At 33.8% G+C, this 24,844-nt stretch overlaps 1 protein-coding gene, 1 long non-coding RNA gene and 1 pseudogene across 4 annotated transcripts; 1 reads left to right on the top strand and 2 right to left on the bottom strand.

Moving 5' to 3' along the window:
• The first annotated feature begins 2,872 nt into the window (after window positions 1–2,872).
• Window positions 2,873–13,663, top strand: LOC146952417 (uncharacterized; annotated as a pseudogene). Its single transcript, XR_015024498.1, has 15 exons — window positions 2,873–2,911; window positions 3,710–3,940; window positions 5,128–5,442; window positions 5,846–5,953; window positions 6,385–6,574; window positions 6,892–7,154; window positions 7,584–7,695; window positions 9,088–9,167; window positions 10,068–10,310; window positions 10,387–10,463; window positions 11,191–11,282; window positions 12,037–12,119; window positions 12,363–12,434; window positions 12,992–13,116; window positions 13,240–13,663. The product of XR_015024498.1 is annotated as an uncharacterized LOC146952417 (transcript).
• Window positions 13,664–14,035: 372 nt separating this feature from the next.
• LOC146952416 (zinc finger CCCH domain-containing protein 44-like) lies at window positions 14,036–16,478 on the bottom strand. The gene is made up of 5 exons (XM_085739620.1): window positions 16,455–16,478; window positions 16,198–16,288; window positions 15,770–15,957; window positions 14,277–15,117; window positions 14,036–14,160 (listed from the first exon to the last, which is right to left on the bottom strand). The coding sequence occupies exons 1-5, from the start codon at window positions 16,476–16,478 to the stop codon at window positions 14,036–14,038; spliced, it is 1,269 nt and encodes a 422-aa protein (XP_085595746.1).
• Window positions 16,479–21,117: 4,639 nt separating this feature from the next.
• Window positions 21,118–23,704, bottom strand: LOC146952415 (uncharacterized). Of its 2 annotated transcripts, none has more exons than XR_015024637.1 (2): window positions 22,790–23,704; window positions 21,118–21,339 (listed from the first exon to the last, which is right to left on the bottom strand). It is a non-coding gene; the product is annotated as an uncharacterized LOC146952415 (long non-coding RNA). The 2 variants fall into 2 exon arrangements; XR_015024643.1 differs by having other exon boundaries at window positions 22,801–23,704.
• Between the last annotated feature and the right edge of the window lie 1,140 nt (window positions 23,705–24,844).

Genomic DNA, 24,844 nt, shown 5'->3' with positions numbered 1-24,844 from the left:
TGACAAAAATGTTAAGTACGAGGAAAGCTAATATTATGTGATATCAGTCAAGCATGGACTTATGTGTCAGTGTCAGGTAAACACGACTAAGGCGAAGGGCAAAGTGGTAAAACGTCGCAAGTGACTATATAAGGCCACAAGGGCCATTTTCCTTCATTTTTACCAACACTTTCTCTCTCTAGGTTTTGAGAGAAAGGATTTCTCTCCTCCTTCTCTCTAACGCCGCCCCATTCTTCCTTCCTCTAGGCATCAAAGTCTTCCAAAATCATGCAATTGGTGGCTTAGCAAGCAAGAATCAAGTGGAGGAAAGGATTAAAGCAAGGTTTGGTGAAAAGGGTAAAGATCAAGAATGGATCAAAGCTAGGGTTGATGCTTGGAAATTGCAAGGAACATGTTAGGTGAGTTCCATAGATAGATTACCACCCTTTGGGTTGTGTAAATTCATGTTACAAATATAGATTTATGTTTATGAGAGGTTTTTAAACCCTAATGTTCTTTTGATCAATTCTTGTCAATTACTTGTTAGTTTGCCATGAAATATGTTATTTAAAGTCAATATATATTGCTGGATGATTATGGTGCATTGCAGGATCGAATTTGACAAGTTTTGGGTCAAAACTGGAAATTTTGTACCACAGACCCGAAGAACTACGCTATTAGCGAAATCCACGCTAATAGCGAAATTCTTCAGGCAGGCCACGCCCCAGGTGCGCTATTAGCGCAGGTCTCTGGATGGGCCAGCATGCTTTTGGCCCGTTGGTCCATTCCAGGGTCCGTGGTGCGTTCCGATGCTTTTCTTTCAACGTTTTACAACTTTATAACCCTAACACAACATCTAGGCAATGCACATAACATCAAACGATTCTCGAAATGAAAATCATGGCAAACTTAATAGGAATGGCAAGAGTGAATCAAGAGAGTTTAAGCCGATATTACTCGGGTAGCAATGAATTAAGAAAGGGAATGAATGTAGAGCCTCGACATAATGTTGAGAACTAGCAAGATAGCATGAATGATAGGTATGGCAAGTATAGGATATGAATTCCTAGAATGATAAGACGCGAAGTGTATGTTCTTCGCATATGATCAAGTATGTAAGTCGTGGATGGACTAGTTAATCTCTCCACCATGATAAGTATGTTTATGAACATGTATAAGTTACCGCTAATCGGAGCGATTAAGGTTCCAAGGTAAATAAGCAAGTATGTATATGTTTAACTTATATGCATGACAAGACCATGATTTAATATGTGTAGGTGACATGTCTCTTGATATCCACATCAGGGGGATACAAGGGGTTCTCATGATGAGAACGATTCAAGCCGTAAGGGACCCGCATGTCACTGAGTAAACAAGACGTAGGTGTTCATGTCTCTTGTTATCCACGCCAGGGGGATACGGGAGGTTCTCGACCTAAGGGGAACGGTTCAAGCCGCAAGGGACCCGCACGACACCGAGGGAGTCCGATGTACGTACATCGGTCATGTATGGGATTGATCTCGAGGTTACTCCACCCGGGACTATCCGTAAAATGAATCAAGATAATGACTGTTTGTTCAACGCTAACCCAATGAATGAACTTAGATACGACTATGTATGTTATGTTTATGATTATGTTCATGATCAAGCAAGAATGAATCTATGTACGTTTATGTTTAAGAACAAGAGCATTAGATGCTACAAGCAAGAACAAGTTATGTATAGAGTAAGTTATGAATATGATACCGATGACGATCTTAGGTTTCCCCTAATCATCCGGTTTAGAATCGTGCCATGATTATGTTATGTTTAGGCCTCGATACATAGAGTGTATTCTTGGCAATGCGGTCTAGGTTCCCTCAGCCGCCATGACACGTATAGGAAGTGAAGCCTATAACAAGTTAAGATAAGATTATGACGGCTCTAGTATGCACTACCGTCTAAGCATGCAAGTCCCCACACACGTATAATCAACCGTCAGGTTGTAATGTAGACACGTGGTGACCGTAGGTTTCCCCTTGAGGTTGCCTATAGCCTAGGATTTAGGGGAACTCACTGAGACATTATGTCTCATCCCAATCCTTATTTGTTTCAGATAAGCAGGATGTTTATGCATGTTCGGAGCCGGATGGATATTACTTCAAGGGTTCGTTCGTAAAGCTGCAGGACGATATGGACATCAAGGATGTGTTTTTATGTATGGATGAGTTGTATTGTAATATGATTTATACGAACGTGACTTGATGTAAATATTATTCATTCGTAAAATTTTATGTTGTATATTTTAATGTTGTATATTCGTGCCAGACTTTCTAGATACGTCTGGTATGTGATATAATTATGTATTTGAAATGGAGAAGAGCCTCAGGTGTTTTGTGCGATAAGAAAGTACCACTTAAGCTGAAAGGAAAATTCTATCGGACAGCAGTCAGACCGGCAATGATGTATGGTACGGAGTGTTGGGCGGTTAAGAGCCAACACGAGAGTAAAGTAAGCGTAGCGGAGATGAGGATGTTGCGTTGGATGAGTGGTAAGACTAGAGAGGATAGGATTAGGAATGATACCATTAGAGAGAGAGTGGAGGTAGCACCTATAGTAGAAAAGTTGGTAGAAAATAGGCTTAGATGGTTTGGACATGTAAAGAGAAGACCCGTAGATGCCGTTGTAAGAAGAGTAGATCAAATGGAGGAGAGTCAGGTTAGAAGAGGTAGAGGAAGACCTAAGAAAACCATTAGAGAAACCATTAGAAAAGATTTAGAGGTCAATGAGTTGGATCCAAATATGGTTTTTGATAGAACACTATGGCGTCATTTGATCCATGTAGCTGACCCCACTTAGTGAGATAAGGCTTGGTTGTTGTTGTAAGGTGCTATTGCCATTGGTGATTGTTGCGATGATAAATTTCGCATTGGTTAATTTGAACATTTGTGTGGTAAGACTAGATGCGATAGGATTAGAAATGACAATATTAAAGAGAGAGAGAGAGAGTTGGAGTACCAACTATAGTAGAAAAGGTGGTTGAAAATAGGCATAGGTGGTTTGGGCATGTGGAGATGTCGCTAGGAGAGTAGATCAGATGGAGGATACCGAGAAAAATTATAAGAGAACCTATTAGGAGAGATTTAGAAATTAATAAGTTGGACTGAAATATGGTTTATGATAGAACATTATGGCGTAATTTGATCCATGTAGCCGATCCCGCTTAGTCGGAAAAGCCTTCTTTGTTGTTGTTGTTAGTTTCAACATTCATATTCATATATAAGAACAATTTCAACATTCATATATAAGAACATGGATTTACTTATTTGAGCTTATGTAATGACATAAATTTTGTGAGGCTGTATGGAAGAACTTATGGAAATAACTGATGACATGTTTACAAGCTGTTTTCAGCTTATTTTCATCAGTTCACCATGATAGCTTATGAAAACAGTTTATAGCTTATATAAAAACAATTTAACTTAATTTACTTTTGATATAGAAATAGGTTATACATAAGCGGTTATCATGTTTACTTTTGATATAGAAATAGGTTATACATAAGCGGTTATCATGATAAGCGCTTATGCTATAAGCTGCAAATAAGCTGTTTATCTAAACTAGGCCGTATTTGTTTGTTAATTTAAGGTGCTTTTGCCATTGGTGAATGCTTCGATTATAACTTACTCATTAACATTAATTCATTATTTTTATTTGAATTTTGATATATTTATTTGTTTCTTGATTTAAGGTGCTTTTGCCATTGGCGAATGTTCCAATGATAAATTACACATTGACATGGCTTGAATCAGCTGGTGTAGAAGAGGTTTTTGTTTTCTGCTGTGCTCATGCGAAGCAGGTGATTAACTATTTGGAGAAATCTGAGTGGTTTAATCAACCTAATTTTACTGTAACAACTATTGAGTCTCAAAATTGTGTCAGTGCTGGAGATGCACTGCGTGTTATATACGAGCGCAACGTGGTATGTATTTTCTTCATTTCGTTCTTCAATTTCAACTTATGTCTGAAAATTTCTAGCTATTGTAAATATGCTACATTGGTATTCACATGTATTTTAAGACTTAAAAAGTTGATATTATAATTTGAAGGCTAGTGACATATGTTTTTCACATCTATATCAGAATATATTATTTCTACTATGAATGTGTTGGCTTCGCTGGGTAAGAAATCAGATTTTAGAGAGAAAGAATCAAAGAAACACATGCAGGGATTTTTCTGCAAGGGAGAATTTCCCTTTTCCAACAAAATACAGTTTTTATTATGATCAATCAAAATGAATGGATCCCAAACATGGGGGTAACAGTATTTGTAATCTTCCTTGCTGCTACTAACTACTAATTTCCAGCCTTTCCCTCTCTAACTACTAACTGCTGCATAAACTTAGTGGTCCCTATTCCTTCTAGAGAATTTTGGAATCTCTTGGCTCCTAACAGAATGTGTCACAAAAAGCATACAATTGTGTCTGTATTTAGTATTTAGTAAAAAGTATTAAAGATGTATCTTATCTGGATGGCAATAATGTCTTTAGTTGATAATATGTTTCGAAGATGTACCTGAGGAGTATTGAGGGGAATATTTTTAGTAAGAATAAAAAAATTTGGATACTTTCTGGGTACATATTGTAGGTACATATCGGACCCATATCGGTATTAAATGCATGTTAGGAAACAATACTTTCATTTTTGGAGTATTTGGGCTTCCAAGCTTTTTAAGATGAGGTGTCTTCTTACATGTAAAGAACCCTAGCTACCTCCTAGTCTAGATAAGGTTATGGCTTTCTTAGAATTGAGTTCTCTTTTTTTTGTTTTTGTAATAAACAGATTTTGGTCTTGTAAAAGATAATAAGTCATTCTCACCTCTTGTTGTTTGTTTCATTAGTAGTAGCAACATTGCTGTATGATGAGAATTTATGTATGCTCTGTTCTATTGGTTCTTTAAAGGAACAAGGAAGCAATCAGAACCTTATATGTGTCATAGTAATTTGTTTTTATAATTTGGTGCATTATTTAAAATAGTTAATACAATTTACACATCATGCTGTTGTTGTTTGTGATTGTCTGAGTAGTGATTAGTAATGTAGTTTCTTTTCACGCTTTTACTAATTTAGTTTTGTGTAGTAACACTATTGGATTATTTTCTATTTTGAAGATACAAGGAGACTTTGTCCTTATCAGTGGAGATACTGTAAGCAACATGTCGCTTACTCAGGCACTTTTAGAACATAAAGAAAGGAAGAAGAAAGATAGTAATGCTGTAATGACCATGGTTATTAAACGGTCAAAAACTCATCCAGCTATCCATCAGTCTCGACTTGGTACCGATGAAATTTTCATGGCTATTGATCCTAATACCAAGCAACTTTTGTATTACGAGGATAAAGCAGACTTCTCAAAAGGCACTCTACATCTTGAAAATTCATTGCTTGCTGATAATCCTTCCCTCTCTCTGCACCATGACAAGCAGGTTGAGCCCCTTTTTTCCTATCTTTCTGCTTTGCTTTCAGGTTAACTTCACACTAAAGAGTAATTGGTTTGCAGCTACGTACTCGTAAACGAATTATTATCGGACAAAATGCATGTATTTATTTATTTTTAGATATTCATGACCACGAATAACTGTGATGTTTTCTCCTAAAAAAAATACCTGTGATGTTTATTGTCATTTCAACCTCATGATTGGGCTATGCTAGGAAATGATTGTTTGATTCCCAAATGAATCAATGATTTATTACTATTTGAAGTTTATTGTCAGTTGATTGCAGAGCTAGTTACTGTTATTATTAATGCTACTTTGTTTGGTCATATCTCTCTCCTGAGAAGCTATGAAACTTTCTGAGGTCATTAAGTGAATGATTTCTTTTCTGCAGGATTGTTACATTGACATCTGCTCGCCGGAAGTCCTTAGCCTATTTACAGACAATTTTGACTACCAACATCTTCGGCGTCATTTTGTCAAGGGACTGCTTCTTGATGATGTAATTTCTCTTCCACATGTTGAACTGTCATGAATTATTGTTTTTGAAGTTCTTAAGTCCTTTTGAATCAGCTTATCCTTTTTAATAGATGGAAAAAGCTTATCCTTTTGAATCATTTTTTTTTTGCGTGAAAAAAGATCTACTTGTTTATCTCTTACAGGCAGACCTACATTTCGTCTGAGGTGCCCTGTTTGTTGAGAACATTTAAAAAATTGAATGCTCTTTCATATTGATAACCTGTACATCAGTACTGAAACACTTCAACAGTTTATGGACTTGCATTGGACATTTAGACTTAGAAAATATATTTTGTTTTTTGCACATGTCCTAAAGCTCATCATTTATGTTTCCAATATATTCTTTTGTGGCACTTATTCTTGATTTTAGCATTCTGTATGCACCTCATCAACATTACCTTATATTTCTTTCAGATAATGGGATACAAAATTTTTGTTCATGAAATCCGCGCAGATTATGCTGCAAGGATTGATAATTTCCGAAGTTATGACACTGTCAGCAAGGATATAATTCATAGATGGACATATCCACTGGTACAAGATGTTATGAATTTTGGCAACACAGCTACGAAGCTTGAAAGACAGGGAATATACCGTGGCTCAGGTATGGATGAAAGTTTTGGTGTTGATTGGGTGTGTTGGTGAAAAGTTTGTAACATTAAATGATAAAATGGCAAGCTTATATTGGCTCTAGTTTCCAGTTATATGTTTGCCTGTTTGCTTAATTCATGCTGTTCATTATATATAAACTTCATTTTTTTTGAATGATTTAGTCAGCAAGTAATTATTGTATTATTTCATAATGAAAGTAATTATCGTATCACCCTTGTGGATTGCCTGGTCAAAACTAATTTTACCTATTGTGTTGTTTCCATTAATTGAATGTATGAAGTTTTGACAAATTCTTTTCTCCCCTATCAGATATTTCGCAAGCACAATCACCTGTTGTTGGCCCGTTCTCTGTTATAGGATCTGGCACCAAAATTGGCAAGAACACGAAGATTTTAAATTCCGTCGTCGGAGTAGGATGCAAAATCGGGTCAAATGTACACATAGAGGGATGCTATATATGGGACAATGTCACCATAGAAGATGGCTGTGAACTTAGGCATGCCATTGTATGTGAGGGGGTGATTATGAAATCAGGATCTGCTCTGGAACCTGGTGTGGTGCTGTCTTTTAAGGTTTGATACAATTTTAGTACCCATACTTCCATCCTTCATGTTTCTCATATGTTTGGACTGCTTTGAAATTTTTCACACTTCACCACAATATTCAGGTGGTCACTAAATCTAAGTATTTAAACTATATGCTTTAGTTGATGCTTGAGAATAATTGAAGCCTTTAATTTTTGTGTTTAGTATTTTAGTATTATTATAATATATTAACCATTAGTAGTGGTCATAATTTTCTTTCTTATGCTGCTGTACATATAACAATGTAGTGATTTATTTCATGTTTGATGATCCTAAGTGTATGTAAGATGTTTGTGAAATTCTCTGTGCTTGTTTATTTCTGTTTTTTTTCTCATTAGATGGGAATATAGATACTTTTTTCCAGTTATTCTTCGTAAGATGGAAATATAGGGACTTAGTTGTCTTTCATGTTTCCAGGTTGTAGTTGGGCAGGAGTTTGTTGTTCCTCCTTATTCACAAGTATCTCTACTACAGCAGCCGGTTGAGGAAGATAGCGACGAAGAGCTCGAATATGCTGATAGTACTAGTGGTATTGCCGAATTTTCATAAAGCTTTTAATTGTGCCCTATTATTATTGAATTACATTATTAGCAATTGGAAATGAGATATTGCTGCTAGCATATGAAATATTGCCTGGCTGATAGTGAGGAAAATTTTCTTTCCTTAGAACTGAATGAATTGGTGGTATTTAATTCTTCAAATATGTATTTTGAGCTTGATTAGATGTTTTGGTTTTAAAGAAGACTTGATTTGTTTAATTCTAATAATATAAAAAGAGATACCGAGGTGTGCATACACTGAATCTTTTATAAATATTTTGGATTGTAATAAATTTCTTTAATGCTAGTGTGAGAACCCTGAGTTCCTGTACATGTGTTGGCCAAATTACTGGGCCCAAACCACACAAGTACAGCTTCTAGAAGCCTGTAGAAGCCGTGGGAGGGAACACAAACAGTTAGAATAATTATTGGAATCAAGGAAGAATTTCAGTTATTAAACAGAGGGAATCCTAGACGGTGAAGCAGTCAGAAAGTTTGCTGAGAGTTGTTTAGGAGAGAAGTTCTCTCTGATCTAGGAGCTTAACTCTGGTAGGAGTTCTCTGAACTCTGGTTTATCCTCTCAGTTTTCTGTTTTCATCTTTGTAAGAGCTTTGAGCTCATCATTTTCCAATTAAATAATTTACCTTCAAATTTATGGGTTCTATCAGCTTGCCTAAAGATTTTTTTCTTGCAAAGAATTGGATTATTGCATTACTAAAAGTTCTGAAAAACAATTGCATTTAAGTGTTTTGGTCAAACTGTTGTTGAATGAGATGTAATTGTTTAGCTAATTCTGGCTAGTCAGTATGTTTTTGAAAGTGCAATAGTCACTATTGAAACATTTTCTAACTTTGTTGGCTTGAGTACATGGGTCAACCTCTCTTGTATGGTTTTCAAAATCCAATTTAGAGAGGCTGTATAGATTCGAGTCCTTTTGAATGAACGGTCTCACACAATTTTTCTTAGTCTTCCTCTTTCTCTAGTTTTTCTGTGGAAAAAGTGTTCAGATCCTCGATAAGTGCATAAACATTTAAAAAATATTTATCATTTAAAAAAAGAATGGGAATTGGAGGACATATATACCATGTATTTTGTTATTATAAACCATTTTCATTTATCAAGTTTGATATTTTTGTCTTTTCATCATTTAATTTATAAAAATATATTTTAAATTTAATAAAGTTGAGGTCCTTAACTGTAACTGGTATTTGATAAAAATTTAGGTCCTAAAAAAATACATTACTTGATTTTCATGCTATCCTCCATTGAGTTGCAAGTAAATTTATTTTCTTTATACTATGTGTGGATGTGGATATGTTTTTTGTATGTAGATAGGTTAAATGCATATATATAGCTTTCAGTTACCATTTTCATTTATGCAGCCATCACCAGCACAGTGGATAAGTCAGATGGAGAAACTGCTTCTGAATTATTGGATGGACATTTTAACCCTGCTTCAGAGGTTTGTTCCGAAAAACTTCTTAATTTATGTTGTTGACCATTGTTTAGCTTTACTGCTGTCATATTGTTTCTGTTGATATTTAATATAATTGTTACTGCCAAATAACATTTTAGAGATGTAAGTTTTCTGGTTCCGTCAACCAAATTGTAGAATTTAATTTACATTTAACATTGGATAAATGTTGTCTGTTCAAATGCAATTTTTTTTTTATTGAAATCTATTTGGTTGAGTTGTCCAGCCTGAAGATACTAAGTAACTGTTTGTGTTAGAACTGTGTTCTATTCGGTCATTGTTTTCTTCATTGATGTGAGAGGGAGATGGGCTAGTTTATGACTGTTGCACTTAAACTAACAGATCTACACAGGATAGGAGTACCTCTAGCTTTAATTTCACCCTGTGCTTGTTGTAATTCAACTCTTTGTTGATTTTGTCATGTGATCCCTGTTTTTTTTTTCTTTCATCATGAGTATATAGATTGAAGTTTTTTTTTTTTGGTGGTGGTCGTGGTTTGAACCTTGGACCTTGCATATATTATGCATTGTCCCTACCAACCGAGCTAAGCTCACAAGGACATATAGATTGAAGTTTGAAGCTGATATATGAGAGACGTCTTTCTTCTGAGCACCGACAAACTTATTCGCAATATATTATCTTATCTGATTTTTCAAGTATCGTTGGTAGTGTATAAACAATATATCTGGAGATTGCTTAACTCCAACCTAGTAATTTACTGATACTTTGTGTTTCTTAGTGAACAATTCATCTGGACCATGCAAATGATTGTAGTGGATACATGCTGTGATAGAGATGTTCTGTTTAGTTACACTAAGATTTGATTGATAGAATTTTCATTTTAAAGGGAATTCACTGTTTCTTATTTTACTTTCTTTTTTTAATCAGCTAGGTTTTGGTGGGGCTGGTTATGTTTGGCCAAAATGTGAAGGAGGCCATGAGGAAGAGTGGAGGCATTCAGTGGCACCTATTACTGAAGATAAAATTTTGGAGGCAGTGAAAGCTATGGAAGATGAACTGGAGTTAATTCATGATGGCAGTATTCTTCCACCTTCTGGGGAGCTGTTACCTAATCCTAATGATTCAGATGACGATGATAATGATGATTTAAGAGATGACTTTGACAAAGAGGTGAGTTTTTTGACATATAAACTTACATCGGTTGCATTTTGTGGATATTCATTTTTTAATATTCTGTCATTTGCAGGTTGAAGCAACTTTTCTGAGGGCTGTGCTTGAAAACATACAAGAAAACCATTTGACTTTAGAAGTCAATTCTTTGAAGTATGTAATACACTTATGTCTATTATTTTGATTTTCATGCATCAAAATATGTGTGTTCGATATATATCTGGCATCCCTCTGTATTTTGGTGTTAAACATATTTTTGAATGTGTTAAACCTTTAAAAGTAAGTTCTTTTCATATTTCTCATGCATGCATCATATACTTGGTATAAAATACTTGAGTTTCCTTCAGTTTTCATGTCCGAACTAATAATAACATGATAAAGCTGGCAGTGCAAGCAGCTAACAGACTTATAATAACTGTCAAAGTTGACAGTTATTCTACTAACCGACTCAACGGAGTTAGGATATCCTATAGATACATATTAACTTTCTTAAAATAGACTAGATACAAAGAACAAAACTATGGTACATAACATTGCAGAAACCTCCCTTCAAAAAAAGAAACAGAACAGAAACCTAGTGCACAATAACTGTAACACAGGCACTAGTCAAAACTTACTACATACAGTCACACATTACTCTAGTCATAGACCATCCAACCTCTACTGACCCTATCTAAATATATTAAAGAACCAATGTTCAATTTTGTCTAGAAGCTATGCCATCTTCATGGAGTGTGTTCATAACTATTATTTTTCTGGAACTGCAATTTTTTGACTCCGGTGTTCTCGTCATATGTGTTGATTGTTTTTATTTAATGACACTTTGAATCTGCATTCGCTAGGAACTAATTTGTAGAAACATTGTTTTTATTTGTGTTAGGTTGTCATACAACAAGATAGCTGCTGATTGTGCTGGAGCTTTATTTTATGCAATGATGAAGTATGCTGTAGACTTGCCCCATAGTTCAGCTGGTGAGCTTTCATCCATATTCCTGTTGTTAGAGTCTTTTTAATCTTTCCCGTTTATTTTTTATCAGGCATAGAATATGGTTGGAATTTTTTTTTTTTTGAGGGATATGGTTGGAAAACTTGGCATCTTGGGAAAAACCTATCAGATATATTTAGTAACAAATTATGCAGAATGTTCAGGTTACATGAATTAACTGGGAGTCTCTAGTGAGGAAAGTGTTGAATCAAATAGAAGATACTGAAATTGAAAGGGGTAGAGGGATACCTAAATATAAAGAGAAACCACTATGAGAGTATAACTTAACTGTAACTACTGTATTATCTATAGTTTAGTCATTCAACTAAGTGTTGAACTGTGTGCCACTGGCATAAGTTTTTAGCTAAATCACTTATAGAATGCAAAAAGGTTCTTACATCCTACCTGTATCATATTCATTCGAGGATTGAGTGCAGAAATGCACTTCTATTCTTTTCAAGTTTTATCTCATTCTTGAGTTCTGTGAAACCACTGTAATAGCGCTTGCTCTATATGGTTTTACTGAAATTTTGGTTTATGACAAGTACATTGGTGTTAGTATCCATGGAGCTGACTCCTCCTAGTGGGGTAATGCTAAGTGGTTCATGCCCAATCTTACTTTCCAACATGTATATATGTTGGTCATATAGTTATATTTTGAACTCTCAGGGGTTTGCTTGATGATTTTATTATTGCCTTTGAGATTAATTTATATTATTGCCTCTGGGATTAATTTTTCAGATGCCTTGGTTCAGAATGTTCATGGTGTACTTACCAAGTGGAAAAAGGTTCTTGCATCCTATCTGAATGAAACGGACGAGCAGGTACATCTGTTAATTCTTTCTCCTTGTTGAAGTTACTCCTGTTCATATGCGTAGTGTTCTTTAATTTGAAGAATTACCAATTGCATTATTTTTAAGTTTAATCTGAATCTTTTTTGAGATTATGCCACTCTTCTTTTATTGTGATTTCATCATCATGACATCATCCAATGTTCATTATAAGGCTTGTGAAAAAAAAAACTCTCTTTTGTAAATAAACTCATACGTCCAATTTTTTTGCTCCAGATCGAAGTGATTTTAAAATTTGAAGAAATGTGTTTGGAATCTGCGAAGGAGTTTGCTCCATTGTTCACAAAGGTATTCTTATCTTTTACTGGTTAGGTTATTGAGTTGTCCTTATTCAGTTGGTAGCATGTCAGAAAGGTTATCTAAGTATGAAGTTGCTGTATATCGTCTGTTACTATTAAAAATAATTTTATATATTTCATGAATTAAGCTTCTTAATGCGTGATGTTTTTATGCTCCTCAGAAAGAAAAACTATAACATGGACTCAACTTTAGACAGTGTTATATCCTCTGGTCATAGGAAAATACTTATAAGATGAATCACAACTTATGCACTACTGTTCTGTCTAAAGCCAGTGAGTTAATAATGTTGTGAAATGGATTTTAACACAATTGAAGGTCCAACAAATTTTCACGCTCGCCTAACACAATTGAAGTTCCAACAAATTTTCACGCTCGCCTACTTGCTTTGCTGACAGAAAGTAGAGTTATTTTGTTATACTGAGATCTCCCATTTTCATGCTGTCTATATACAATACTTGTAAAATGATTGGAGTCAATAGATTCATATTCTCACACTACATTGGACTCTCTTTTCCTTCGTGTTTTGACTCCTTAACTGCTTTCAGATATTGCACTACATGTATAACGAGGATATTATTGAAGAAGATGCTATTTTGAGTTGGGAAGATGAGAAGAAAGGCGCGGATGAGGCGGATAAATATTTGTTAATCAAGCTCAACCATTAATTCAAGTGAGTATCTTCGTCTATTTTTACACACGTACAAAACTAATATTATGTTACTTGCATCTTCTCAACTATCCCATGAGATGCATTACTTTCTTATGTAAGTCATTTATTTATTCTTGTCTGTAGTGGCTAAAAGAGGCTCCCGAAGAAGACGATGAAGACGAAGAGTAGAAATTTTTTGAGGCTAGGACATCTATATATTTGTCGAGGTGCTGTCATCTTGGGAGCTCAAGAGGGATTTTTGTGCATTAATCTAACCTTTGAATTCAAGTGTGATTCTCTTTTCACACGGTATCCGTGTTCTTTTCAGTTAGGATTCAATTTAGAGAAACACCATTTTGGGTCATGTATTTTATTTAATAATTGCCTTAAATGAGAAAGAAAAAAAAAAGGCCAATAGAAATAGGCTTTATTATTAGAAGAAAAAGAAAGATTAAGGTATGATTGTTTTCCACATCTTTGATAATCCAATCCCTTTTGACATTCAACTTTAAATGAGCCATTTTCATTAGAAGAAAAAAGAAAGATTAAGGTATGATTGTTTTCCACATCTTTGATAACCCAATCCCTTTTGCTATTCAACTTTATATGAGCCATTTTCATGTTGCAAATCCTATATAGTGACTTGTAGCATTAGTTAATATTAACATGCATAAAGTCAAGAATGAATACATGTTTCGTTATATCCTCGTGAAGACTTGTAGCCTTCTCTTGAAGATCCTCCTTCCAATGCCAGCAGGGAAAAAAGAAGTTAAAATCATCTCCTATATATTTGAGAAAAAAGAAATTCACCACATGTATCATACAACTTACAACAGTTAATTTTGGGAGCAATCCAGTTTTCACTTTTTTCCGTAAATCATCACAATCTTGCTGTAAGTAAAACAACACAATTAATACGTATTCCATGATAATAATATTTTCACTGCAAACTATTTACATGTACCCTTGTGAAATCTTCGTCAGAGAGCTCAGAGATGGAAATAGCTTTAGGCATGAGGGAAACTTGCAAGAGTATTCCATTAGACATTTCATCATGTTCAACACCTAAAAGTTAAACAAGAGAAATGATCAATCATTTAAAGTACATACATAGAACCAAATATTGCAAAATATAAAGTAGCTTTAAAAAGCTAGCAAGATCTATATGCAATTTATTATACCTATGACTCTCACAAGATGATATGAATTCCTTAGCTTATGATCATTGGAGTCTACTCTGGCTCTCACAAAAGTTCCAACCACCTTACTCACAAAGCTTTCAGGCTTTTTCGATAACTCGAACACCAAGCTTCGTTTTACGTAGATAAGCTTGATATTATTGGCATTAATGGGTGCAAAACATCCAGGTTTTATACATATATTACCTTTTCTCAACAGAGGTTGTCCTATTAAGCTGGACAATTGGCTTTCCAGACATGTCTGATCATCGATATCCTTGTCTGTCGAACAATTTGTTTTTTCATCTTGATTTTCCTTTCCAGATGAATCACCTGAATTTTTCGCAATGTGAAACTCGAGTAGAGAATATATCTGAGACTTCAACACAACTTTCTTTTTAAATATAGGAAACAACTTGTCATCAGGGAGGAATTTCTTCTTGTCTTTGGGATGGTAAAGATTTTTCTCCTTAATGTATTCATTTATGAGAGATCTTATTCCCCATCGCATCATTGGTTCCGTTTTGTATCTCCCTATGGATGCAAGGAAGCAAGATAGAGGTCTTGATGCCCATCTGACGAATTCCATTGAACTATACCGATTCTGTTTCTTCAGCTTATGCATACCTGTATATTCTTCAATATTGTTGGTATCATTTTGTTTCTCTTCTTCTTCTTCACCTTCACTGTGAATTTTATGAAGCTCGAGATCTTTACCCTTTCGATAGTTGGGCAGTGCAGCCGAGACATCGTCGTCAGTGAGCCCTTCTCTTTCTTTAACAATTCCCCAGTATTCCTTGAATAGACATTCATATGTTTCTCTGTCATCCAAGGTTATTTTGTTCTGCGTAGAACGGACAAATTTCATAGGTTAACATAGAGATCACATACATCTCCTTAAATATAAGTCGAATATCGTATAAAGTCCCCTCATTGGATGTGATGTGACCATAAAATGTGTTTATAAGTGGATAATTCCCACCTTACAAGCCGGTTTTGTAGGTCTAATATGACCATATACCAATACCAATTTGATTATATAAGTTTAGTTGTTTCAACCAAAAAAAACAGATGAACTTGACAATTTTGGTTCTAATTGTAGCAGAAATATATGAACAAACACTTCTTTTGTTTTAAAAATAGTCTAAGCTTTCACCATCTAGAATCCATAATATTTGGATAAAATTGCATATTTACATGAACATGGTTATGAGATGAAATTACTGATAAGTACATGTTTCAAAATCAATACGTAAATACTAGTGTCCTATGTAGGTACCTTGGGTGGTGAGCTAAGTGACGTAGAATGAGTTTTAAAAAAAGGAGGTAAAACTAACATAACCGCCACCTTACAAACATTCGCTTAAAAAAAATATAAAAACCAACAAAAACAACATTTTTTTTATGATCTAGAATAAAAAAATGATGAAAGTGCACAAAGGGTCTTTTAACAAGTTTGGTAAAAATTCTGAAATCCAAGTTATTATCACACCTACCCCCTCAGAATCATGGTCCAACTTTAGTTCTATAATCTTTACTATCTCCAAACAGTCACAGCACAGGCCTTGAACACCTCTAACTAATGTAAATTCCAAAGTGGAAACACACTTTTTGCATACAGCATTTGGACAACCAAGGCAACAAAACTTAGAGCGTTTACTGCAGTTGTAGCAACAATGCCTACCTGAAAATACAAATGCATGCAAAACGTTACTTTTGATCTCTACCAGTTAACCTCATAAATAGCATTTTCATATATCAATACATAATATAGAGAGAGAAAAATTAAAAACATAAAAAAAAACATGTGACAAATTAGTACCGCAATAATGTTAAAAATGTTGTGTTTCAACTTTCAAGTTTGCATGGAACCGGCAAGTAAATAAAATATTAATAATAAATCCAAAAAGATGAAAAGGCTTACCACAAACCCAAGATTCTACGGTATCAAAAAAGGAATCATCCTTTCCAACACAATCAGGAATATGGCTTTGGCCGTTCAAGTTTGCACTATTCTAAATCAATGGTTGTAAAATGGGTTGTTTTAGAAACTGTTCATGAAAAGAGTTGTAAATATATAAAAGAATAAAAGCTAGTGTTGGGATAAGACGTCATCAACTATTCAATCAATGTGTCTTCTCAATTGATTATATATTTTCTAAGATTCAATTACATATCCACCTCTCCCTCATTGTATGTTTCCATGTTTGGTATAAACGACACGAAATTCTTTATATCAATTGACTTCTAATGCGTATAATAGTCAATTGTTTCAAAGGAATGACTGGACATTGTGTGCGCATGTGAACATAGATCTATGTCTAGGAATTAGAATCTACACATTATTTAATCCAGATTTGTTAGATAAAAAGTCGATGTCTCGCAAATTTTAAATCAAAAGCTCGTTTTTCGATTGCACGTTGGAAAAAACACTAATTGAATTAAACCAAAGACATACTCCCTCCGTTTCAAAATGAGTGTCGTTTTAGATGTTTGCACACATATTAAGAAATGCAATGATTAAGAGAAAGAGAATAGTTATTTTACCAAATTATCCTTATTAACTATTGGTTAGTTTTAAAAGTAATACTTTGGAAGTAGTGTGCATATTATTAATTGGAGGGTACAATTGAAAAGAAAAAGTTATTATTGCATTGGAAACTGAAAGCGACACTCATTTTGAAACAAATTTTTTTGGCTAAAGCGACACTCATTTTGAAACGGAGGGAGTAACAAAGTGTGATTTATATATAACCAGGACGATAAGTATCTACATGAAATTCATAGCAACTAGACCTAATCCCAACTATAGATATGATTAGCTTCACAAAATACGAAACTAGAAGAAAAGAGATTTGACGCAGAAGTTGTATTACTCGATCTATCTTGTCATAGTTATCTCCCTCTCTTTCTATGTTGTTTCTCTTCTTTCCTCTCTACAACAGACCTGGTGTCTCTTGTGTATGGTGATATCTAAAAAAGAAAGAAATGTGAGCTTCTTGATATAGAGTCTGGAAATTGAAAATTGGCTCAGCGAGGCAAAATTAGTTTAGCGAATTTACCTTTCTTCATGATTAAGCCTTTTCCAGCTCAGAAACCGCCCAACGGATTGGTCTGATTATGAAATTTACTTAGCGAATTTCTGCTCGCCCAACGTACTTGATTGGATTCTGAATAATGAAAATTCTAGGATTTTCTACCTTGACTCGCTTTTGGATCGATTTGGCTCACTTAGAGGAATTGCTTAAACTGAAAATCTTAGTTCTTTTCCATCTCCTCAACAATTCAATTCAAAAGACCTACAAAAAGGAATGGAAAGTAGCCAAACTGGTATTATTTACATGATTTTTGAGGATTTTATTGATTTTTATTGTAAAACAAGTTAATCATTTATGTTAATAAATATGTAAAATAACTTAAATCATTTGTAAAATAACTAAAATCTAGCACTTATCAATCACCCCACGTTCAACTTTAGTCTCCCCTTCTCAGCGTGATCCATTGACAAGGTTCTTGGTGCGTAACTCCATTAGAGATCATGTATTCTCCCTCATTTCTCAAAGCAGTCAGTGGTGCTAAAAACATAGAAGTGGTTTTCTCGGGTCATTTTACCGTCCCACTTTGTTTTGACCCAGTTATGAGATTTTGACGATCCACGTATTGAGTTAGTGACCTTGAGAATGAATCAAATCCCTCATTCGACTACTTTAACATCGCCTAACCTTCGCTCAAGTGGAAGGCTTTCTTGCATAATAATCTGATTGCCAATTGATGAGATCGGCGATGATTATTTTTAGACTTAAACACTATATGAAATTGATGGAGACACTTTTGTGAGTCAGATGAGTTCCCTGATGTGCTGAATGGTGGAGACAAGTCTGATTTTCTAAATTCTTTATATAAGTATATGGCATCGACAATAGTTTTTGCACCACATCGTCTTCTCTTAATCCGTGTTTTAGCACCTTTCTTCTTTTATTGGGCCAAACAATTGGGCAACTCATGTTTACACAATGCAAGTCTCTATTCTATTAATCAAGAATGTATATAAATATATAACACACACAATATAAATAAACTACTATTTTCAATCATTCTATTACTAGGAAATGCATCAATAATGTCACAACTTCAGTATTAGTAATCTACTCAAACAATCCACTCGTTTAGTTGAACCAATGAGATGAAACATAATCTACATAAAGTTCCTGGTTAATGAAGAAATTAAAGGCATGAAGTCATGAACGCCTAATTAACTCAATAATTAAAAAGCAATAATTTATTTAAAATGACTCTAAATTTATCAATAAATTAACAAAAATAATCTAAATTGTTGTGAAAGTGACTCAAAATTGGAGTTTGGAGGCCAAAATTGATGTTTGTTGGAAGACCCAAAATCGGCGGCCGATTTTGGAAATCGGCGGCCGATTTTGGCTGCAGGTTGGAGCAGCTTGGTTCTGGAAAAATCGGCAACCGATTTTGGAAATCGGGGCCCGATTTTGCGTGCAGGTTTTTTCCAAAAACGTATTTTTGGGCTATATTTGTTACAATTTTATGGGAGTTACTTTTACTATAAATATAGGCATTGTATCAGTGTAAACCGGGAGATAGAGGGGGCTGAAACAAGGGTTTAGAAATCAAACTAGGGTTTGTATAGAGTTTGTCTCTTGGCAACAAACTAGGGTTTGAAGGTTGATTCACCTTGGGAAACACTATTAGGATTGAGTCTCTTGGTTACGGGAAGAGGCTGGGATTTGGGTAGAATTAGGCGGGAGACTTATTCTTGTAACCCATTGATATCCCTTTTGTAACGTTACTCATCATATAGTGGAACGGAGGGCTGCTCTCTCCCCCAGACTAGGTCGATTTGGACCGAACTGGGTCAACAGATTCTTTTGTGTTCTCTCTTCTTTTCTTTCGTTGTTTTTCTACTTTTGCGTGTTTAATTGCAATTCACTTTGATATTGGTTGCTTAATTATCCCTTGCTACACACATCAAGTTGTTATTGGTGTTTTTTCTCGTCGAATTCGCAACATAAATACTTACTCTAAAGACTAAAAAAATCTACGACATATGAGAAATTAGATCAAATACATTCAAGTCCTCATAGATTCATTCAATTGATCTGAATCTCCATAAGTTTCTAGTCAAGTTAAACGAGGATTGTAGGACAATTTCCGACATTGGATACAACTCCAAGACACAGAAATTCCCCCTTAGGACCCCAAGATCTAACAAGTAAACTTTCACTATCATGCTCTTATAGTTTGTCAAACCCTGCCTATCATTATGACATAAACATAACGCCAAACTATAAACGTATCACATGATAAATGAGTATTAAACCCTCACAAAAATATTGGGTATGAAACCCTCACATATCTCCCTCTCTTCGTCATCCTAGATCACTCCTTACATAATGAAGATCATCATGAACATAAGTCGAGTAACTTCGCATATTCAAGTTGACTACGACAATTTGGGAGATGATCCAAAAGATTCATGAAATTGAGGAGAATGTATTTTGTTAAGAGTTTCTATTTTCTTTCGGAAACACTAGTTTTATTTAGAAAAAGAGTTTAATTATGATTTAAACAAAACGTTTATACTACTACCTAGATAAGCTAATAGAAAACATAGTACACTAATAACTTATAAATCATAATCAAAACTACACATAGAAAACATAGTATATCGCTCATATTTAGGCACCGAAGAGGCAACGACGGATCCAGGATTTTTTTATAGTGGGGGAACTATATATAAAAAAAATTTGTAGCATTAATAATTGTCCTCTACGATTATTCATATTATAGAAACTTTGAATGATATGTATCTATAAAAATAATTAATCAATCATTTAATTAGTAATCCCCTACTTAATTTCGCATCTAATTCTTAATATATAATAACTTGAGATATATGATGATAAGTGTGGGCCAAAAGATAAATGATTTGTGATAAGTGTGATCTATGTGGTCAAAATATCAACTATTGATACATTATACTACCAAAAAAATTGTTTCTAAATTTTTTTGTAGACACAACCCCACAAATCCTACAACCTGCATCCGTCCCTGCGAAGAGGGTGAGGGGTGGTCAGGGGCGGAGCCACCTATTGCCCAGGGGATTCAAGTGAACCCCCTCAACTTTTTGGATTTACCCCAATTATCCTATGTTTTTCTCTGTTGAACCCCCTGAAATATAACCTTTGAACCCCCTCATTGCACCACCTCTCTAATTTGTGACCGTAAAAGCTGCACCTACACTTGTAAGTTGTACTCATGCCTGCACACCTAGCGACTAACTTCTACCTTTGTCCTTTAGTGACTACTTTTGTTGTAGAACACTGACCAAGTGTTTGCATCTTTTCCTTTTATTTTATTTGATTTGATTTACTAATATAATTAATTTCTTTGACTTTTCCAAGGTATTATTAACATCTTAATTTATTGTTAAATCACTAAAAAAAATACCCCAAAAAATGGCATGATTTTAATCAAGAGTCAAGACGTAAACACAGACAAAGGTGGTTATTTTGATAATAGCTTCAAGTCTAACATATATATTACATAATCCCTCTTAATATAAGAAAGGAATATGTTGTGGAAAACTTATTATTACCCTAACCTCATTGGCTGCCACATCCCACAATTAGGGGTAAAACATGTCTAAAAATTACTTTATGTAACTAAATGACCTCACTTAACTAATGTGATGTCATGTAACCGAAAACAACTAATAGTCTAGCTTATTTGCTCATGAGACTAATGTTTCCATTACATGCCAACTAAACAAAATGAAAAAAAAATTCTTTTGTAACAAAGGACTAAAAGTCAGATCTACATCAATCAAATACCTTACTCTTATTACATTTCCCAATGTCACTTCAAATTCAAATTTTTGTTTCCCTCCCTTCACTTATTTCAAATTTTCTATTCCTATAAGATACTCTCTTCTCACATAAAATATGTGGGAAGCTATCTTCTCTCCCACTTTTCATTATTTAACTTTTGTCTCTTTTCAACTTCTTGTCTTCAATATCTTTTCTTGTCTTCAATACCTCTACAAAAAGAAAAACAGGGTAAGTAAATGATGAAAAACGAGTAAGTAATTGATGAAAAAAACACGGGTAAGTGAATGATCCTTTTATTTTATTTGTTTTCATTTCTATTGGATTTAAGCAATGTTGTTTTCAAAAATCTATGTAACAAGTAATTTGTCAAAAAAAAATTGAAAGAAAATCTACACAAAATACATGTTTTGACATATTTCTACTTTCTTTCATATACATACTTTCTTGTGTTAAAAAACCAAATCAATAGTACACAAACACACAAATTCCTTACTGCACTTTTTCTTTTTTGTTAATCTCATTATTTGTCATTTTCATCTTCAACTTCATTTTTGTGATCATGGAAATGTTGTTTTTTCCAGGAAAGTTGAACGATGGTTTTATCTCACCAACAAACATCAAAGAAATATATGGATAAATAAATGATGAAAAAATAACTAGAAGAGTTTGATTATGAAGTTTTCTATGTAGCTATATATGTGTTTTTAACTTCTATCAGTTTGTAACAACGGTTGTTAATAAGAAAATAAATATATATGCAAAAGGAAGAAAATAGTTCAGTTATAGTTGTGCCACTTCCAAAGGTAATCCACAATGGATGGAAAACTAATTTTTAAAAATGATAAATTTTAAAGGTAACTCCTTTTGAAAATTTGATTTGAAATACAAATAGAGGAGAATGAGATAATGAGTAATGTGCAATTTTTTTTTTAAGTCACATGAAGGAGACTGGTTGTGGGTGAAAGGTGGTCGGTGTTGGTAGTACATGGTGGAGATGAAGAAGAAAAAGAAAACTAGAGAGGTTAAGTTGTTTTGGGTTCAGAGAGATTGAAAATGATAATGACTTTGTTTGGTTAAAAAAATTACTATTAATTATTATTAAATAATAACATTAGATAAAAAGTTTGTGTATTTTTTAAGAAAAAGTTGATGTAAAGAATATCAGTATATCACGTGTGAACAGTTGATAAATGTGATGATAAAAAAAAATTAAATTAAGCAATAGAATGTAATTTTTTTGTGTATAAGGAGTGGTCGAAAAAATTGTTGCAATGAAAGATGAAGTGGGAGATAAATCAATGCCACTACTGCCTTGTGATGTCTAACAGAGGGAGAATAAAAAATTTAAAAGTTTCAGATTTAAATTTAAATTTATGCCATAATTATAATAGCTGCAATGCCTCTAAAAATATAATAACTGCAATGAAGGGTAATAAATCAACAATAGATACAATGCCTTTAAAAAATTGTGCACACCCAGAAGAAGAAAATAGAAAACATGCATGTTCCAAACAAAATAAACAAAAAGAAGGAATATAAGATTTGTCTGTTTCAGACAAAGTTAATAGTTTAACCAAATAAATGAAGGATCTAAAAAAATGCATATTTACCAAAAAAAAATTCATATTTTAAAAATAGAGAAGGAAAAAAAAACAGTACCAAATTCTGACCTAGATTTGGACCAAAACATACAAGATGGGAGAAAAGCTCTTTTCCAGCATGGTGGTTGCAAGCTCCGGCGCGGTGGTCAACGACGAAGGTAGTCCGATCTTGATTTTTCTTAATGGGTTTTGTAGAGGAGATGGAGGGGACTCTTTTTATGATGATGATTTTTCAAAATCTTGTATGTGGTTGTCGAGATCTAGCCAAAAAGATGGTTGTAGGGATATTTAAAAACATCTTTGACCTGAAAATAAATTTGATAGAATAAAACTATAGATGAAAAGGAGAGGATGAAGATGGTAGAACAACAAAACGAGGCCGGAAAACACATTGAGGGAGGCCGTAAAATTTGTTGCAGCGGCTAGGGTTTGATAGAGGGTTGGGAGAGTTTTCCAGAACTTCTTTGGTGAAGAGAGAGAAAAATAACATTGAAATGAATATTGTGTGTGTTGGATAAAGTTAAATGAAAAATAATAATAATAATAAAAAGAAAATTATAAAAAAAAGACTCTTTGAACCGAGATAGAGAGGAGTATATGCTTTTTTGTTTGAAAATTTGAGAAATTAGTGTAACATAATAATAATAATAATAATAATAATAATAATAATAATAATAATAATAATAATAATAATAATTCAATTTACCTAAAAAAATAGTTTAATTAATGATATTTTACACATATGTCTAACTTTTTTTTTAAGGAACACATATATGGAGTGATTAAGGTTAATTGCGACTCCAATCTTCAGATCAAAGGCTGGTGGGGTTTAGGGGCGATTTGCCGTAATGAGGAAGGGCTGGTGATGGCTGCAGCAGCTTGGAAACGACAAGGAAATGATGAAGTCATCGTCGCTGAAGCTTTTGCTATGTTGGCTTCGCTAACGTTAGCTTTAGACTGTGGATTCAGGAAAGTCATCTGCGAGGGAGACAACGAAAGAGTTACTCTGATGATCTAAAATGAGAAAAAGGAGATTAGATCTTATCTTGGTGAGATTATAAAGGAATTCCGTCAAAGGAACTTCCCTAAAATGCTTAAAAAATGTCACAGGACTAAAAAGTGTGATTTTATTTTATAGGGACTAAAAACAAAATTGTGAATATTTATAGGGACTAAAAACTTAATTAACCCTTTAAAATATCAGCTCACTTCAATTTTGTAAAGATATTGAATCTTCGACAACTAAAATGTACGGGATACATGAGGTTTGTCTGAAGTTTTCTAAATAACTTAAATGCATGTCAGAATTGTGCATTGACAAAATTTTCAAACGTAACTCAAATACACGGGATACGTTGTCACTGACTAAACTAACTTTGTAACACAGGACAAGTTGATATTTACGAAAAAATTGTTCTTGCAAAAACGTTTATATTATTTAGAATATCACTGGCTTTAATTTTACAATTATATCGAACCTTCATCAACTAAAATGTGCGGGATAAGTTTTCATTGACTAAACTAACCTTGATTTACATGACAAGTTGTCATTTATAAACTATTGTTATTGCTAACACATTTAAACCATTTAGAATATCATCGCCTCACTTTAATTCTATAATGATATACAACACTTATCAACTAAAATGCACGGGATGGATGGACATTGACTAAAATTTCGTAGATAACCGAAATGCATGAAAGAAGTGGGCATTGACTGACATTTTTAAAGGAACGTAAATGTATGGGATAAGTTGTCACTGACTAAACTAACTTTGATACACGGAATAAATTGTTATTTATAAAACTTTGTTCATGTGAAAACATTCCGGCTATTTTTAATATCACCCCACTTCAATTCTATAATGATAATGAACCCTCATAAACTAAAATGAACGGGATAAATGGGCATTGACTAAAATTTCAAAAATAAATCAAATTCACGGGATAAGTTTTTCATGCTAAATCGTTTAAATTATTTAGAATATCATCACTTCAATTCAATTCTACAATGATATTACACACTTATAAACAAAAATGCATGAGACTTGTCGACATTGATTAAAAATGCATGTTAATGTCAAGTCAAACTAATTTTGATACACGAGACAAG

Source organism: Medicago sativa, chromosome 1 (assembly GCF_051527215.1).
Source record: "Medicago sativa cultivar Bolivia chromosome 1, Bolivia_mono, whole genome shotgun sequence".
Classification (NCBI taxonomy): Eukaryota; Viridiplantae; Streptophyta; class Magnoliopsida; order Fabales; family Fabaceae; genus Medicago; species Medicago sativa.
This window is presented reverse-complemented; position numbering and strand designations above follow the sequence as displayed.